The sequence below is a fragment of the Malaya genurostris genome, chromosome 2 (genome assembly GCF_030247185.1).
Source record: "Malaya genurostris strain Urasoe2022 chromosome 2, Malgen_1.1, whole genome shotgun sequence".
Classification (NCBI taxonomy): Eukaryota; Metazoa; Arthropoda; class Insecta; order Diptera; family Culicidae; genus Malaya; species Malaya genurostris.
In genome coordinates, this window is record NC_080571.1 from 291,019,713 (window position 1) to 291,039,571 (window position 19,859).

Genomic DNA, 19,859 nt, shown 5'->3' on the forward strand with positions numbered 1-19,859 from the left:
TTACTTGCAGATGTCGCCTCAATCGCCACTATATTGGATGATGCATTCACATCACGACAAATTTCTGTTTTGCTGTAGAATGAACATCTGATTGAACAAAAAAAACATGGAAATAAAAGTCTCGCACTTGGGTTAAGTTTAGTTAGTTAGAAAGTCTCTGTAATAAACAATCGTTTCAAAACAAAGTTGAACGTTTTGTAAGATCGAGGTGAACAGTCGATGTGCAATACAAGGCAATGTCCTTCCAAATTAAAACAAATTAAAAATTTACCCAGGTTTTAGGAAAATTTTGTTCGAGGCCTGTATAGCTCCGCATTTGTACCTTAACAGTCAGATTTGCTATTATCATTTGACACCGATCAGCCAACTTACCTTCTTACCAAACTTTTTCGTTAACATATGTGTTCAACCAGACGTGCCAGCTAAATCGTACAAAAAGAGGGTGTATAGGCGTGATGCCTAATCAGAACGAAGCCCGCTCTCAGTGCTACCACCATCTCATTAGTCACGGTCGTTTATTGAAACCATTCTAGTATTTCGGCAAAACTTTAAATCACATTATGGAAAGTCTCGGAATCGATTCGAAGAATCCCGACGGTAAATCAAAATCTGTGGCGTTGGAAACGGCTAAACTTTTGCTGAACACCATCAATCATATTTTTATCGGCTTCGTGTTTATATATACGACATGGATCTGCTGGAAAAACGGGTTCGAGAAAGTTTTCACATGGCACGTGTTTCTCTGTGTTTTCGGTGTACGTTTCTCAGATAGAGTGGTTTGCTTCCAATTTACCTACATTTACGTTATCATCCAAACAGTTTCACGTTCTGATGGCCGAATCAATTTTACTGTTCTACTCTGGGAACAGCTGGTCTCAGGTTCTACGACAACCGCAGCGTCGAACGGCTCACTGGATGCTGCAAGTGATCGGTAGTGTCTGTATCATAGTTGGAATAGCGCTGGAATTCTATTGGCGTGACATCAACAACAAACCGCATATTCACGAGAATCACTCGATCCTCGGACTGGTTGCCTTGATTCTACTGATTGTAAGCATGAGCAACGGACTTGGTTCACTGTACGCAGTTGAGTTGCGGAAACGAGTCAAACCGATATATCTGAAATTTGGCCACAACTTCATTGGCTTCGCATGTTTCGTCATCGGCATGGCATCACTCATTCTCGGCTATGACAAACGTATTTTTAAAGAGAACTCAACAACGGAAATGGTTACTGTACTGCGGGTATTCACCATACTGGTAATATTTCTTAGTGTTCTTGGTGCACTGAAAACTATCGTTACACAAATAAAGGCCATCATGCGGCAGTGAATCTCCAACACATACTCAAACCAGACTTATTTTTTCTGAAAATAGATTATAGTCCTGACTGCACTCGATTTTTATTTATTTCGGGACATCGTTATCAGTTTTCGGTTAGGCGAATGCTGTAATGGTTCGGTTGAAATCACCGATTGAGAAAGCTATCATCATCGCACGGAGAACCCTTCGATCATAAAATTGCGATATCGCAGTTTTTGATTTTTGCGATAGTTGATTTAACTAATTTCTTTTTGATTCAACCAAAATGGTTTTTGATTTGCATATATTCAAGTAGTTGAAAAATATGTTGTTTTGAATGCTGTCAAATGCCGGAGACAGTTGAAAGCAAAACAATAATCGCAATGCAAAATCAACAACTTTTTTAGTTGAAATCTGTTCGCGTCGCTTCAAAATGTCAATGAAAACAACATCGATGGTTAAAGCGTTTGGTGAAATTGTGTTCATTCGATTTCAGAATTTTATGATAACAAGTATTTATCTAACAGCGGTGTTGTGATAAAGTTAACCTCGTTTGAGATGAAAAAGATTTGGTGACAAATTAGAAAATGTTAATGAATTATCATCTCGTAATCTTTCAGGTATGCGTAAAAATTTTATGCTTCATATTCGATCATTGATTTACTTCCAGCAGACTGTTTTACTTCCAGCTGTTTGATACCGACGATTATGTTCATGCATTAGCAATAAAACGCTTTTTGACATGAATTTAATTTATAAAAGTAACAGGAGCGAAGGGTTTCAAACGCACAGAACGCGCTGCGATTGAATGGCACGTTTGAATTGCCGTCGCAAAATTCCAATTCCCAGCGGTTGATGCACCAAAGCTCATATAAATTGACTAAAATTATCAGTGCATAACTTTAGTTCAACCGTTTGAAGGCATCATTTTAGGTAAATTTAATAATTTCGCTAATTTACTCGCCCCTCCGGGCACTTTTGCTGATTAAAAACGTTTTTCTACATCAATCATTTCCGATGTAATCAGAAGTATTCTTTTTAGAATTTAGATCTTTACTGATCTCAAAACAAACAAACAAATAAAACCTTTTATTTTTCAACTAACACACGGAACGACCGAAATTAGCTCTGCGCCTAATTCGTATTACTGTTTTTGAATTAGTTGATTCTAACAACAAAATTTCCAAAATAACTATAAAATTAGTTAAAATGTAGAATTTACTGTGCTGAAAAAAACTCTTATTTTTAGAGAATGTGTTTAGTTGGCGAATATTCTGGACACAAACCAGCAATATTTCAATCCAACACGAAATTCTCATTGACAACTAATTTCGTTATTAAAATCAGAAACTTTGATTCTATTTATCTATCACCGTCATTACTGAAGGACAGCAGTGTCAAAGCAAAACAATCCATTAAAAAGCTAAAAGGGACAGTCTTGTTGAAACTGCTCGCAAATTGTTTAGATGTTTTTCGCATGTGTTACGTAAACTGTTAGTGGAAAGTGTATTTATTCAGAATTTGTGCGCACTTGAAGCGATTGTGCGTAATAATGTTTTTACGCGTTCCGCGTAAAATAAGCTTCACTGTTCCAGTGATGTGAATTTCGAATGTTTCACTCTAATTGTGATGAAGGTTTTTTGTATCTTCAAACCTTCCGAGCTGCGCCGTCCGGTGTACTATTTGTATTCGGTTTTTGTTTTCCGAGTGCTCAAAGTTTTCAGTGAGAATGAAGAAACAGTGATTTAGAAGAAAAAAAATTCAAAAAGATGTTTACGTTTCGTTTATGTCTTTTTCTCCAACACAACATCGTATTTATACCTGCCAATATAGAAAAGACAACCGCGTCTGAATTTTTTTCGGCAGTAGTGTGCCATCTAGTGGCTAGTAGTCATTAAGGTGTTACCGTTTCGGTGACAGGGCGCCATATAGCTGCAGATTGCAGAAGCCAATTCAACCATTCATATTGGTTGAAAACAACATTATATTTCTTTAATTCAACTAAAAAATTAGTTGACTGGATATGAAGTGTGCCTTAGCTAAGAAATGACAGTACGTTTAATTTGTGAATTCAACTAAAAAAAATAGTCATTTCAACAAATATTTTATTATTATTAAGGGAATGAGAATAAAAAATCTAAATCAGCAAAAGTAAGATTTTTTTAGTTGTCTCAAAAAATAACTAACTAAAATCAGCAAATCAACTAAATTTTTCGCGAAAATGCTGATTTCGGTCGTTCCGTGCAGAATTTTGTTTCAATAACAACACCAGTTATTTCAACTAAAATATTTGTTGAAATTGAAAGGTATGTGTCCTCACTAATTGACAGCATTTTTTTTCAAACAGTTGAATTAGTTGTTTCAACCATCGTTTCTGCTAATCGAAAAACAAAAATGACAGTTTAGTTAAAACAACAATCGATTAGTTGTACCAAATTTTAATCAATCGAATTCAGAAAATCAACTAATATTCTGGTTGAAATGGGATCGCGGGTGGTTCCGTGCGTATATTATTAATTAAACAAACAGTTCAAATCAAATGTTGGTTAAACCCATTTCTTGTTTCAGCACCAAACTTGCATCACATCGTTTTGGTTTAATTGTAAAGAAAAACGAAAACGGGAAACTCCTGAGGAGTCGTGAATCATTTTCATGAACAACGTTTTTTCTGTCCGCAATTGTTTGCAGCAGTACGTGGAATTTTGTTGCCTAAATGTGATATCGTTATGAAACGTGCTGTGCCAAATTGTAATACTGAGTTTCACAATCGATGATGTGTTGTATTTTTCTTTATTTTGTTTACACTGCTCTCACTGACTTGCTAGCTTTGGAAGCCCCAAACGCCCGAGATGTTGGCTACGATAGCACTGGCTAGAGCGCCTTATTGTTGCCTCCGGCCTGGCTGTAATAGTCCACGAGAGATCTATTTTAAAGCTGTGACCAAAGACACACTCAAGATAGAGCGGTATCTTACGAATTGAACCCCTCATTTTAGGTTTCTATTCCCGATGAAAAATGAACGGCGACCCTAGTGAAAAATGGGTGGCTAATATATTTACTGATGAAAACAAAACAATCTGTAAGAGCGATTCACATGTGGCATCAGGTGACTATCACCGGTATGGAACGGTTACGGAACAACAACATTATTTGTAAGCAATCCTTACGGAGGCACACAACGTCAAGTTCATGGAACATCTTGACGTCCGGTACGTGAGTAATATCCGACTAAAAAAATTGTTAAATTAATTTTGACGTCGACCGAAGTTAATTGGTCGTCTAAATCGTGTCTAATACTGGGGTTTCCTGATGAATACAAACCAATCTCATTCGCAGTGCAGTAAAACTTCATTCAATTCGATTGAAACTGAATGTGGAACACATTGACGATCTCTCCACTGCAATAAACTTCACTCTCTGACACACACAATGTTTGCTGACGACCCGAACGAGCAGCATTCAGTTCATCACTCGTTTCTCTTCAATCGAGGATCAGTTTAATTTTCGTCAGTTGATCTCTTGAAGTAACAAAATATCTCTTTCATGTAAACATTCGAATTGGTTCAAGATAATAGATGAAAGACTAATCAGATAGCTGAAATGTCAATCACAGAATACACATAAATTAATTGTTTCCTCCTTCAGTTTTCATTTTTAATACTTTACTCCAGACACTGAAGCAGCTATACTACTTGGCACCAGAGCTGCTAAATGTCACTATCAACGAGCAACTTTGCACGACGAAGATTGGAAAGTTTATGTCACTGGACTGCTGCCAACCAGGCTCTACCAATCATCATATATTGAGTGTCTGAGAGCCGATCTGCCATAACTTAAATTCTCTTGATATTATACTCACCAGGACGCACACTGATTGCCGATGCGATTGATATTATCTTCATTTCTCCTGTCACTGCTTGATTACGATGTGACTAAATATTAATCAAGCAGCATAAACATTGAAATAAATTCATGTACACCAATAAACTCCGAAATCCGATGACTTTTTACAAAGAACAATGAACTTTATCAATTTATGTTTATGTTAGTACTCTCATGGAATTTTTTTACTTCAACAGGGAATAGGAGAATGAGAGAGAGAACAAAATACGTCACCTGTCTTTGACTGAGTATACTTCTTCTTGGTCATTGAACTATCGAGTATCTCATTTGACAGTCACTTTGACCGTACCGATTACAGTTGACGATGATTTTAGTCAGTCTGTCAAGGTCATTTGACATGACTGACAATTTGCAGCTCTGCTTGGCACTTGAAACTGAGCAAGCCAAACTTCAAGTGACTAGGTACGATTATTCAACTGACGATGAATTCTGGGAGCTTCACTTGAAAATGGCAGCAAAAGTCAAATGAATTAGTAGGGATATGCTGACGGTCAGCGGCCATAAATTTCTTTTTCATCTTATATTATTCGATTGAAAATGAAATTTTACCGCACTGATCATTCGCAATTGTAATTGTAAATGAGCTGTCAGAAAGGCTAAAGAAATTGCTTTACCGTCAGCTTCTCACACTTAAATTGGTTTACCGATGTCAGCTATTTCATCCTCGTTAGCTGATTTTGTCAGTAAAATTAACATGCGCCTGACCGCGTCGTTACCATGACAATGTTTGTTCATGTATAAGTAACATCAAGCTGCAATAAGTAGTGGAATGTGGGGTAACTCGAACCATACTTTGATTCAGACTGATATTTCACGCGGAAATCATAATTATTCAAAATTAGAGAAATAAAGGTTGAAGTAAAAACACAATGCCACGTTTTGGAAGGTGCAGAATTTGAAAACGCGAATTTATTTTTAAAATCAAAAGGATCTTTAAAAAAACACACCTAGTGATGTCAATATGCCTTTCACTTTCCATTTGAATAGTCTCATTAAAACATTCATAAGATTATATCCTTGGCCATGAGTGTTGTGAGCCCACACGGAGAAGCCAGCGATCGCAAAACAACGAAAATATTAGTTGTTTTTTCTGAATTTGATTGGTTAAAATTTGCTACAACTAATCGATTGTTGTTTTAACTAAACTGTTATATTTTTATTTATCTTGCTGGCAGTTTAGCAATGACACTCAGCAAAGCAATGCACCACAAACGAGTAATGAAACGTTACAGTTGAGCAATGACAGACACCCTAAGGGGAAAACGAAACGTTTCAATGAAGTGTCACTCGTGCAGCTGAGCAATGACACAATCCCAGCAAAGTTACCTGTATGCATGAAAGCAAAAATATGTCTCAGTTGTTTTAATCGATTGTTCAATTATTTAAACTCAAGTGGCCTATTGCAATAAATCGTTTTTACTGCTAGTCTCTTCGGGGGGCAGCTAATCGTTCACTGCTGGAACAACGAAATTTTGCCTAAGTAGTTGCTTACTTTATCACTAAACTCACAGATGATTATAATTCCCAAGAGGGAATTCACCAGCAAAATGTTAACAAGGCATTAAGAAATTTCTCCTCCACTTACCGAATTGCTTGCTGGAAGAGTAGTAGTACCACTTCACTTTAGCAGCAAAGTTGTAAGCATTAAGGGGCAGGTGAAAAATCATTTATTATTTTCTTTATATTGTCTTATAGTAAAACATTTCAAGAATATTCTGTGAAATTTTCAAGCCTATTGGAACGAAACTCTGGAAGTTATGGACCTTTATCTATGGCTATCTCATTCTGTGGAGAAGCAAGAGCTCGTCGCACAGGCCCAAGATTTCTACTTCGATTTAGTTTTGAAAGTCCGTGTCCATCGTCATTCAAAAATTGGATATATATATATATATATATATATATATATATATATATATATATATATATATATATATATATATATATATATATATATATATATATATATATATATATATATATATATATATATATATATATATATATATATATATATATATATATATATATATATTATATATATATTGGAGAAGCCAAGTGAAAGAAAAACTAACAGAAAAGATGAATTTTTGGAAAAGGATACGCTCAGAGACAGGACTCGAACCTGCGTTCTTATGCATTCCGTGCATACGCGCTACCATTTCGCCACTCTGATCTTGCTTTAGCCACTCTAAAACTCGAAAACAGGACAGGCTGGACATCGTCAGCGACAGACCCCTATGAAGGTTGTATTGATTGTCTGCCCTTTCCTACCAGAAGCAGATCGTTACGGAAAATCAAACCGCAATTGTTTTTAACGATGTCCAGCCAGCGACTGGCACCATTAAAGAAGGTGACAAGCGATTATAAATACACTCTCCTACTCAATGCTTGATCGGAGAAATAGGTATAAAGCGAGAGGACTAGTGTTTGATGGACAGAGAAGATGTTTGGATGTAAGGTACCGGTCGGGTGACGGCCAGGATGTAGACCATGTTCGATGTACGTTGCTACTATGTCTGTTTTCGAGTTTTAGAGTGGCTAAAGCAAGATCAGAGTGGCGAAATGGTAGCGCGTATGCACGGAATGCATAAGAACGCAGGTTCGAGTCCTGTCTCTGAGCGTATCTTTTTCCAAAAATTCATCTTTTCTGTTCGTTTTTCTTTCACTTGGCTTCTCCAATATATATTTCCGCTCAGTCATTGCAAAAACTGAACTTAGTCATGGCGGCTTTACGTCAAACTAAAATTAATAAATCGTTACTGCACCAATTTTTTCAATTTTTGCACACATTTTCTACATATAAAAAACCAGACCCCAACGTTTTCCTTTTCGTTGTTTGTTACTTTGGAGAGGTTTAACAGCTACAAAATGGCGAATTTTTTCGTGTAAAATCGTAGTTTTCACTTTAAACAACCACCAAAAATTTAAAAAAAAATTAAAAAAATAAACAGAAACGTTGGGGTCTAGAAAAACTTCTTCTCTAACTATGCTGCGTTCATTTGTTCACTTCGGATAAGTCTGCGCTGAGATCAGTGGAAACCGCAAATCATGATTTTTAAGAAGCGTCATCAAAAATATCTATTCACCGACCTATTTCTCAATATTTTTCCATGAAAAAATAAATTACAAAATGTTGTTCGAATGATGCCCGAATGATTTTTGGGGTGTTTATGATATTTCAATAGTCCCGAGCAACCCGTAAAAAAATAAGCCGTTAATTTTACAGCATAAACAATTGATTCACAATTAGATCTATGGGTTACAATACATTTCATTGTATCTTGACAAGATTTTCGTGCGACCTTTTCTTTTACTCAAACATACTAACTTTCAAAATACAACACAAGAACTGATTCATACGTGATCTGTCAAAAACAGTGTTGCCAAAATATACTAACAAAAAAATCACCCTTTTGTATGGAACCGTTCCATTGTCCGACTCATGATTTCATAACATATTTCATTGAACATTCTTTGTAATTTTACAAATGCTAACTACTTCTGTTTTCTTTTCAATTCGATTTTGATACTAGCATATGAACAACTGGTTATTAAAAAATTTGAATTTTACATAATATGATCGGCAACACGAATTTTGACTGATTGTTCAGCAATACAAATACTTTTTCCAAAATTCGGAAAAATAGTAGTCTAATATCTCGGATCTTTTCCCCAAAGTGTGTCATAATAATTTGCTCAACTAATCAGTAAATAACAAATATACCGAAATCAGCAAATGCGTTTGCAAAGATTTTGAAAAATGTATTAGTTTTTATCGTAATTCGTCGAGACCCTTGCAGTACGTCGTCATTTCTCGGGGTACTGGGCAATATATAAATTGGGTGATGGTAAACGATTTAGATATTCCGGAAAAAGGTAAGTGCCATTAAAAACTATCTATCAGGTGTACAACTTTGCTTCCGCCGTTTTCCGATAGGTGGCTGTACCGGCTGAGGCTGGTCAAAATACATAGATGATAATGCCTTTAAAGTGAGTGTGTACAGTGCCTAACGAATTGTCATCGCCGTTTCAGTGATAGTTGTTCTTATTTTCGTATTATTCACGCTCGAAAATGTCTGTTTATGTGCCCAATTCTCGCCATTTGCGGGAAGTTTTACTTTTCTGTTACAAAAACTTACGGTGATGCTGCTCTGAGTAAAAGAACGTGTCGGGAGTGGTTTCAACGTTTTAAAAATGGTGATTTCGATGTCGAAGACAAACATGGTGGTGGAAGAGAAAAACCTTCAAAGATGAACAACTAGAAGCATTGCTTGATGAAGATTCGTGCCAAACCCAAGAAGAGCTTGCCGAATCGTTGGGAGTGAGTCAGCAAGCCATTTCAAAACGTCTCAAGGCCCTGGGCATGATTCAGAAAAAAGGAAACTGGGTGCCGTACGAGTTGAAACCGAGGGACATCGAGCACCGTCTATTTGTATGTGAGCAACTGCTTCAAATACAAAATCGTAAGGGGTTTTTACATCGAATTGTAACCGGTGATGACAAGTGGGTTCGATACAATAATCCTAAACGCAGAAAATCATGGGGAAAGCCCGGGCATGCTACTTCGTCGAAGGCAAAACCGAATATTCACAGCGCTAAGGTGTTTGTATTTTGGTGGGATCAGCTCGGTGTGATTTACTACGAGCTCTTAAAACCGGGTGAAACCATCACAGGAGATCGCTACCGAACGCAACTGATGCAGCTTAGTCGCGCGCTAAAAGAAAAGCGGCCACAATATCAAGGGCGACATGACAAAGTCATCCTTCAACACGACAATGCTCGGCCTCACGTCGCAAAAGTGGTCAAAAAGTACCTGTAAACGCTGAAATGGGAAGTCGTGGCCGTATTCCCCAGATGTCGCCCCTTCTGACTTCCACCTATTCCGTTCGATGGCACACGGCCTGGCAGATCAACATTTTCAATCCTTCAAAGAGTTGGAAATATGGATTGCTTCATGCATAGCGTCAAAAGAGGACTCCTTTTTTCGAGCCGGGATCCGAAAATTGCCGGAAATATGGGAGAGTGTTGTCGCTAGCGACGGACAATACTTTGAATAATATATCTATAAGCACTTTTTCGCAATGAAACTTTCAACTTTGGAAAAAAAAAACGGCGAAAGCAAAGTTGTACACCTGATATATTTAGTAAATTCTTTTGAATACTTGCATGTTTCCAGGCTTTGAGGAGCACTAGTAGCAAACGTTTTAGCCGTGATGGGTTTTCATGTGAGTTTTTCTTTTGAAATTTTGAATTTAAATGATCATCAATAAAACACTCCACCGTAAAGATATCAAAAGAAAGTGTACTCACAATTTTGCACGTTCACTTGAATACGAAAGCATTGTTTTTAAAATTGATGCCACATTTTTTCGCAGCTGGTAAAAACTAACTGATCGTTACGATGCCTAAGTTACAAGAAAAATTGAAATATGAATGGCGTCCGGGTCCTCCACACTCGCCAGATTTAATCCCCAGTGACTATATTCTGTTCTCAAATTTTAAAAAGGTACACACTAAACTACTTCGGTATTTTTTCATCTTTTGGCGAGCTTAGAACAGCCGAACTAGCGAACATTCTCATTCTGCTTATATATCGGTACAAATTGTTGACAGCAGTACCTTAAAGTACCGCTGTGATGAAATGTTATTTTTACTGAAACAAACAGCTCCCGATGTATGAACAACTGAGATCGGCAATCCAATTAGGGTGTGTAGCTTACTGTGCCTGTAGGCTGAGACTGAAGCGTGTTTTGAGGCTACGGAGAAATCGTGGTATAAAAGTATAACTAGAACTATTGGAACGTCGTTGGAACAATTTTATTGCTCTTCATTGTTGAATAAAAACGAAATTTGTAAAAAAATAATATTGTGTGTTAATTCCAGTTATCTGCTTTGTTATGAAATACAAAAGTTTTTATAAATCTATTAAAAATTCGGACCAAATTGATTTCCCAGAACTTCCGTTTTTGTTGTTTCTCATTTTTTTTAATGAACAAAAAAACAATTAGTTACATAAACCCCTATTATCCTTTACAACACATTAAAATTTTCATCGTCGATTACCTCGAACCTATCATCTCGATAATGCAGTAAATCCTCTGCTCGGCGCCTCATGCACTCATCGTACAGCTTCATGACTATTGGTTTCAGAGGTTCGATTTGCGCTGTCTGTGCCAAATCTTCGTAATATCTCGGTTGTAGGTTACCTTCTAGTTTATGCATAAATTTCTTTGGCATACCTCGGTTTCGACGCTCTTCAACATCAACCTCCATGTCTCGAAGCATTTCGTCCTCAGCAGGTAGTAGTAAATTTCCAGTGAAAAATTTGAGACAAAAACGAGCCTGCAAATCCATCATTTGAGTGGGACAGACAGAAAATGGGATGCCAATTAGAGCCATTGTAGGATGAGCAATGTTGATGACATGTTTGTAAAGTGGCTGAACATGGTTTTCTTCGAGGCGAATTCCACATTCCGAGCTCAGGAATGGAAACGAATATTTATACCCGGTACAGAATATTATCACTGTGCAATTAATTTCCGTTCCATCCACAAACCGAGCACCAGTCGTCGTTATTTCCGAAATACTTGGCTTAACTTTGATTGAGGACGAAATATTGAATTTTATTTTGTCTGGTTCATGATGACTTATCACAAGACTTTTTGCATATTTAACAGTCGCAATAGCAATGTCTGATGCACTATATCCTGCTCCAACCAATAATACATGATGTCCTGTAAATCGCTCTTCACTACGGTATTCGTGACTGTGAATAATAAGTCCTTCAAATTCGTTTTTCCCCGGATATTCAGGCACGAATGGTGAAGAGTAATGACCATTACAAACCATAATGAAATCAAACTTTAAAGTGAAAAAAATGTTATCACGTAAATTTTTCACATTTACTACCCACTGTTTGTTGTCTTGGAAAGGAACAACCCTAATCACTTGATGTTCCAGTTTAATTATTTTATTTAGTTCATGTTTGTCTGCATATCCTACCAACCACTGGAGTACCTCTTCTTGAGTGACATAGGATAGCTTCGATTCAATATTCGAATCTGGAAAACCCATGGTCTCCTTAGGTATGTTGGAGCGAAGTCCCCGGTACATGCTGGTATGTATCGGTAACCTGTTCCGGTCCAGCCCGATTTCATCTGTGTAAACCCAGGTACCGCCTAGGCGATCTGTCTGCTCAAATATCACGACCTCAGCTCCTGTATCCGCAGCATGCCTGGCACATGCTAAGCCACCTGCTCCCGCACCAACGATACAGTACTTGGGTCTGCACATCGCCATCGTTTCTACACAACTAACACGGCCATTAGAGTCTAGCAAACTTTGTCGCCTTATCGTATTTACTTTCAGCTGATTATTTTTATGCTTGGTGGATGACAAGATAATTCTAGAATGCATTTTGATTGATTTAAAATATTCCTCTGCCGTAGAAAACCCAGCTTAAATCCAGTTTTGCCTTTCTCTATAGAAAGGTATTAGAATTGCTGGAAAAACTATCGGGCCATTGATCAAGTTCGAAGATCAAATGGTTGTGACTTTTGGTTCCAGATATATGATGGCATAAGTGACGTAACCGACAAAACACGATGATTTTTACCGCTTATATATATAAGGGTGCCAACATTTTGGGATCAACTCTATTTTCGTTACGTTCTAGTGCTCAAAAGTTTAAGCACCTCGAAAAAAGCCTTCATGCAAAATTTGACCTAAATCGGACATGCGTAAGAGGTGCTGCCCGGTGGTAAAGGTTTGACAATTTTCGACCTTGAAAAAGCACCATAGGAGTACATGAAATTTCCAAAATCGAAATTTTTTTTGATGCCGAAACTCTTAAAACTGCATGAAACATCGAAATTTAGTGTCATCTCAAAAAAATTTTATTTTGAAAAAATCAACTTTCTGGGAAATTTCATGTACTCCCCCTATGGTGATTTTTCAAGATATATGAAAATTCCACTAAGTGGACTAAAAAGGGTTTTTGCCTTTCTCTATAGAAAGGTATTAGAATTGCTGGAAAAACCGACTTTCAAACGGAGCCTCGGAGACCCATAGTGTTATATACCATTCGACTCAGTTCGTCGAGATCGGAAAATGTCTGTGTGTGTGTGTGTATGTGTGTGTGTGTGTGTATGTGTGTGCACTTTTCGAAGATATTTGAACGCGCTCAATTTTCTTAGAGATGGCTGAACCGATTTGAACAAACTTGGGCTCGTTTGAAAGCTACTGTCGGGCCATTGATCAAGTTCGAAGATCAAATGACTGTGACTTTTGGTTCCGGAGATATGATTGTATAAGTGACGTAACCGACAAAAAGCGTTGTATTTGAGCGCGCACAATTTTCTCAGAGATGGCTGAACCGATTTTAACAAACTTGGGCTCGTTTGAAAGCTACTGACTGTGTGACATAAACATGCTTTTGTGAACTACTCGAATCAATCTGAATCAATTGGTGTCAAAATTGGTATCCGAAATTATTTAATATAAGTATGAAATATATTTGCATGAGACTTTTATGAAAAAAAGAGAAAGGCATTATCACACCACTAGGTGGATTAAGAAGGGTTTTTAAGATTAGCATCACTGATTACAAATAGGCAACGCAAATGTCAAGCACTAATTTGGAAAAATGATGCTGACTGTGTGACATAAACACTGAAGCATGCTTTTGTGAACTACTCGAATCAATCTGAATCAATTAGTTTCGAAATTAGTATCCGAAATTATTTAATAAAATTATGAATTACATTTTCATGTGACTGTTATGAAAGAAGAGAAAGGCATTATCACACCACTAGGTGGATTAAGAAGGGTTTTTTAAATTAACTTCAATTTGTTTCTCTTGAATAAGGCCTTTCAATTTGAGTTTTTGTTCAAAAGAAATTTCATAGTTTTTATAGTTTTTGTTCAAAAGAAATAAATTCAAATGTTTTGCATAATTCAGAGCATTTGAAAAAAATTTTGTATTTTTTTCGTGGAAAAATATTGAAAAATAAGCCGGTGAAAAAATAAAATAGTCATGTTATCCAACAGCAAAGTCAAAAATTTTCGTAAAGTGAAGGTTGCACCCAAAATAGTGCCAATCGCGGTGTCATCTGCATATATTCGCCAAGTTGATTGAGCAAATTTTACATACAGTTATATACGAGCCTGTATATCTGTTTTCTGTGGTCGAAATAAAAACAATAGTCAATGAATTTGATCGGTATCAAACGTGGAAAGCAGATTAGAAATATCACATGCGAATACAACTATTCAATGAAAACCGCGAAAAAGCTACCACAGAGACGGGACTCGATCCCGTAGCTAACTCCTAGCCTCCTAAGCGTTTTAGTAGTTAAGCTACCCTGCATGTGATGCAGACATGCTTAGAAAACTTTGCAGAACTCTGTATTTTTTACCAAATTTTCAACAGCTAACCGTTCGCCAATCAGTTCGGTAATTGAATTGTTTACCGATCGTTCGGTATTAAAATTTTGCTGATTTGTCAAACAACTACCGTGGATCTAACGAATGGTTTCGTATTTTTCGAATTTGAATGGATTTTCGGATTTAAAAAACCAACACAAATTTTCAACTTACAATTAGGTTCTTCGGATTTTTGATTGCGCTTTATATCCACGAAAAATGTAAAATAAATGTCTAGAATTATATGTATCGTTTAAATGTCTAGAATAGATGCTATTTCATTTCCCGGTGCACCGTAATTATGAGCGCCTTTCAGCGCACTGCACAATCCGCCAAGTCCACCAGAAATTACCCTCGAACAATATGTATTGGCGGCAAGTAGACATAGTGATATGAAACTATTTTCTGGCTAGAAGTAAACAAAAAGCTCAGAGTAGCTCTAATGTTTTGAAAACTTGTGTACCTGTACCCCAATCCATTCAACGAACCCTTAAAGATTTTTTTTTCGTTTGGTTAATAAAAAGACACTCAATGACAGTTAGTTAGTTTTCACGACTATCAGTAGTTACTGAAGTTCGGTTATTGGGAGATAATTTTACCATACGAACGGCAGGGATTTTACCGTACTCGGCGACATGTCAGATTTACCGTATTAATTGTATATCTACATGTAGAATTCTATAATGAAAACTTGCGTTAAATTGACCATCCAGTAAAAAATTGCATAAATTTTGTGAATAAAGTTCATGTACCGAAATATCGTTTTTTTTTCTATTCGAAAGTTTTCATCAAAAAAAAATACTGAACAACGGTATTAAATCTTATGCCGTTTTTTATTAAAAAACACTGGTGGCGTGGATTGCTCTGATTTTGCACTTTCGTGCAGAAATGCAAAATTCTGACGGTGTTTCATTGCGATTTCTGCTCGAAAGTGCAAAACCATAGCAATCCACGCCGCCAGTGTTTTTCAATGAAAAACGCCATTAGTGTGTATGAAAAAACAGCCTAATTGTCCAGAAGAATCGTGCATGCTTCGCTGTGCTCGGGTGCCAAGACATTCAATTATAGTCATATCTCTATGGCAAAAACTAAGCGAAAAGTTTCTTAATGTTTCTCTTAACCGCTGCCGAAGCATTTTACCATTGTACATTGGAATTTTGAAATTTACTATATGCATGTGTATGAATAGACTTGGTAGAAGTAACAGGAATCATTCTCTAGATAAACCTAATATATTTGAACATTTAGGGATTTTTGGTTTGTACAAAAAAGTACATATTTTGTTTAATTTTTTCTTCACGTTTTGCCTTCGGCTCATCATTGCTTAAATCAGTTCAAACTGAACTGCAATCTCCGTCTCGCAGCTTCCATGTTTAAAACTCGAGTAATGAGCATTAATTTTCGTAACTTTAAAAAGGGCCTGTCACGCACGATATGTCTAACGCTTGCATTTTTTTATGAAAAACAGTACAATTTGCTGTAAAGTTTTGCAGTACGCGTTTTACATAGCTATAGTAACAATAAGAAAATAATTATCAGATAACTTGTTTTCATAATCGCCATAACTTTTTTGTTTATTTCCCTTTTTTAACCTATTTTCAAGTATCAATGTTAATTTAAAAAATGTACGAATTAATCATCGAAAATTTGTTGCACAGAAATTCAGTTTTTTTTAAGAAAAGGATATATTTGACAATGATTTTGATTCTTTAAAAACTTCCTGAACTTTTTTTTACTGTATGGCTCAGGGAAACAATTCACGCATGTGAAAATGCTATCGCTTGAGCGGTAAATCCGGGTGAACTCTGTGTGTGTTGTAGAAACGTCGAACATGATTTGTTCCAGAGAACATATTCTACAACCCAAAACTCTGGAACAAGACAATTTTACTTTTGACAAAAAAATCGACACCTACGCACTCACCGACTACTGAGGCTCAAATGAGAGGGTGGCGTGTCAAATAAACATAAGCCGATTGTAGCTAATGCTCGAACCCACAAATAAAGGGCTTATCCGATGGGATGTGACATTTAGTGTTCGAATTATTGTGAGTAGCTGTTTCCTCCCCGTGGCAATTTTTACCCTGGTCTCCCCTATTTATATTCACTACGTGTTGTCACTGTTCTCTCCGACGTTATGTATTGCAACGAATCGAAATTCGATGCGTTAAAGATTTAAAATTCTGTATTAATTTTTGTATGAGAAAAATACATTACATTGTAATGGGCAAATGCAGTACAGATTTAAATACAGTACATTTAAGCATAAAAACAATACGCAGTATTTGGGTCAAAATTACAGCACAATACTGTAAAATACAGTACGGGTACGAGCGTTAGATATGCCTTAATCACATGTTAGTACCGAATTATGAAATTGTTTTATTACTTAAAATGCATTAATGATATTTGATTCATACAGCCATCTTGGTTTTTTGACATTTTTATTTGCGTTAAAATGTTCACTCAAAGATGAAGATGACTGTTGAAAGAAAGTTATAATGTCTTGCAATTGATTGAATCTGGTTTGTTTCAATATGTGATCTTATGAGAATCATAAGCAACTCTTACACGATCATTAAAAAAATTTATTTCTAAAAAACAATATCATTTATAATGAACTTTCATTATAGGGTAGTAATGATGAATTCTCCATAAGCGGCCCTTACACGAGCATTAAAAATGTCATTTTAAATGATGACTAACTAATGATGTAATTCAAATTTGTTTGAAATTTCGTCATTAGTGCACCATTACACGTTCATTAAAATGATATTATTTTTTATTAATGACATTTTTAATGACTCGTGTAAGGGCCGCTATACAAATTTTGGAATGTGATTACTTATTAATCATTAAAAATGACATTAATAATTCTCGTGTAAGGTCTGCTATACTGTGTTCTTGTAACAAAAAACCACGATGTAAAATATCCTGGTGATCACGTTTTTCTATGTGTTAGTGCGGTTGTCATTTTATTTCGGAATAACAGTGAGACGTGAAGAAGAAAAAATATAAACAAGTGACGTTGCGGGAGTTGGTTTTATGCAAATATTTAGAGTTGATTCTGTTTGCGAAAATATTGACAGTAAAATGCGGTGTTTTGTTACGGGATGTTTCAATCGTCGAATTCGAGGAATTGATCAGTCTATTTCATATCATCGAGCATCGAAGAACCCAGTTAATAAAAAAAAAAGCTAGTTTAGTTTTTGCGGACTGGAGCACAATAGTGTAATGAACAGGCACGTATGTTCTGCACATTTCGGGACCAAAGATTATCAGTCGAGCGAAATGCAGCGTAAATTTTGTGGATTTCAACGTCGGGTCTTAGGAAAGCATGGTAAGTTGGTAAGGAAAGCATAGTAACCTTTAAAAAAGCACTTACGCACTACGGATAGAAACTTGAAATGAACCGTTCGTACTGTGTGTGAATTAACGGGCGTATTGAAGCCTGTATCGTAGAGTAGAGTAGAAGAAGTAGAGAACTTCGACTTGTAACATTCTCCGATGGATTTCAGTGTTTCAGAGCTAAGCCTGCCTGGGCTAGTTTTTCTGTTCTAAATTTATAACCGATTCAATCTAGAATACCTATCCGTCTTTTCATTTCATATCTTTCGTCTCTCTCAGTTAATGCTTGCCGAAAAGAACCAATCAAAATCGATATAGTAGACATTATGCGGCAATTAAAACCAAATAACACAACCAAAAATGTCTTATCACGCCAGTGTATTTTACATCGTGGCAAAAAACAGTGCTTGCATATAAGCGGCCCTTACACGAGTCATTAAAAATGTCATTACTAAAAAATAATATCATTTTAATGAACGTGCATAATGCAGTAATGACGAAATTTTTATCAAATTTGAAATACATCATAACTTAGTCATCATTAAAAATGACAAAAATGATGCTCGTGTAAGGGCCGCTATTGTACGTATTCAATTATTCAGTACACTTCTGGCTGCGTGTACAATAAGATTCACTATAACAATCTGGCAGCCCTGGTCACAGTTGATACCGAATACTGACAGCTTGATTTGTGACTATAGACTGTGGCCTCTGTGAATCCAATCGCTTGGGGAAAAATTCTCTACTTGCCGCAAAAAAATATTCAAATCCTCTAATATAGTGTACATCGTACATTATTTTGTGAACGACTTTAGTTCTATGTTGATCTGAGGAGCAAGAAAAAGCATTCAAAATGGTAAGTATTACAGTGAACGATTGTTCACAGCTATGATCGGCTGGCTTGGTCTAAAAGCAAACATCGTTTAGAGAGGTTAAGACCTTAGCAAAATGGCAACTAGTATTAAATATTGGAATTTCTTATTTAAATCATATGCGTATAAATTCAAATGAGTACACTATTATATGGTTGCAGAGAATACGTTTATAAACGTTGATTTAATATTTTTCAGACGATCGGGAAAAACAACAAAATGATTCAGCTCCTGAACTATCGGGTGCGGATCGTACTGCAGGACTCCCGTACCTTCATCGGTACGTTCAAAGCGTTTGACAAGCACATGAACCTAATCCTTGGAGACTGCGAAGAGTTTCGTAAAATCAAACCGAAAAATACAAAACTGCCAGAGAGGGAAGAGAAGCGTGTTCTCGGTTTTGTCCTTTTACGAGGCGGAAATATCGTTTCTTTAACGGTCGAAGGACCGCCTCCACCGGAGGAAGGTCTTCCTCGTGTTCCGATTCCTGGAGGTGCTCCCGGGCCCGGTATGGGCCGTGTTGCTGGTCGGGGTATGCCAGCCGCCATGGGTGGTGTTCCGGCCGGATTGCAAGGTCCAGTGCGAGGCGTCGGGGGACCCTCGCAGCAACACATGGCTCCGATCGGTCGAGGAGGGCAGGTTTCTGCTCCACCGCAGATGCGTCCTATGATACCGGGAGGACCTCCACCCGGTATGATGCCTGGTCCAGGAGGTATGAACCCAATGGCAGGAATGGCTCGTGGTGCTCCGCCACCGATGCGAGGACCACCACCCGGTATGATGCGCGGTGGGCCTCCACCAAGACCATACTGAGATGGGTCGTAATATTTACCTTAGCAATAAGAATGGAATGAATTGTAATACGATTTTCATGCAACTTACCTAATAAATCTGCTGAATTTAACACACTCGAGCCTACTGTCAATTCATACTGCTAGGCTGTGTCTCGGGTTTGATTATTCAACAGTAATTGATTTGGGAGAGAAAACTCACGTAATTTTATTATAGGAAT

General features: G+C 36.9%; 3 protein-coding genes across 3 annotated transcripts; 2 read left to right on the top strand and 1 right to left on the bottom strand.

The window, feature by feature from the left end:
- Positions 1 to 523: 523 nt before the first annotated feature.
- LOC131427222 (transmembrane reductase CYB561D2-like) lies at positions 524 to 1,332 on the top strand. Its single transcript, XM_058590210.1, has 2 exons — positions 524 to 755; positions 820 to 1,332. The coding sequence occupies exons 1-2, from the start codon at positions 561 to 563 to the stop codon at positions 1,330 to 1,332; spliced, it is 708 nt and encodes a 235-aa protein (XP_058446193.1). The 5' UTR covers positions 524 to 560.
- Positions 1,333 to 11,034: 9,702 nt separating this feature from the next.
- On the bottom strand, positions 11,035 to 12,504 carry LOC131427228 (senecionine N-oxygenase-like). Its single transcript, XM_058590223.1, has one exon. The coding sequence runs from the start codon at positions 12,502 to 12,504 to the stop codon at positions 11,236 to 11,238; it is 1,269 nt and encodes a 422-aa protein (XP_058446206.1). The 3' UTR covers positions 11,035 to 11,235.
- Positions 12,505 to 18,657: 6,153 nt separating this feature from the next.
- On the top strand, positions 18,658 to 19,751 carry LOC131430563 (small nuclear ribonucleoprotein-associated protein B). Its single transcript, XM_058595629.1, has 2 exons — positions 18,658 to 18,831; positions 19,046 to 19,751. The coding sequence occupies exons 1-2, from the start codon at positions 18,829 to 18,831 to the stop codon at positions 19,658 to 19,660; spliced, it is 618 nt and encodes a 205-aa protein (XP_058451612.1). The 5' UTR covers positions 18,658 to 18,828; the 3' UTR covers positions 19,661 to 19,751.
- Positions 19,752 to 19,859: the final 108 nt, after the last annotated feature.

What these genes read in the sequence shown, in the direction of transcription:
- LOC131427222 (XM_058590210.1), top strand. Translation starts at nt 561, where the DNA reads ATGGAAAGTCTCGGAATCGATTCGAAGAATCCCGACGGTAAATCAAAA. An exon ending in TGTTTCTCTGTGTTTTCGGT is followed by an intron (nt 756 to 819) that starts GTACGTTTCTCA and finishes TCATCCAAACAG; the next exon opens with TTTCACGTTCTGATGGCCGA.
- LOC131427228 (XM_058590223.1), bottom strand. Translation starts at nt 12,504, where the DNA reads ATGGCGATGTGCAGACCCAAGTACTGTATCGTTGGTGCGGGAGCAGGT.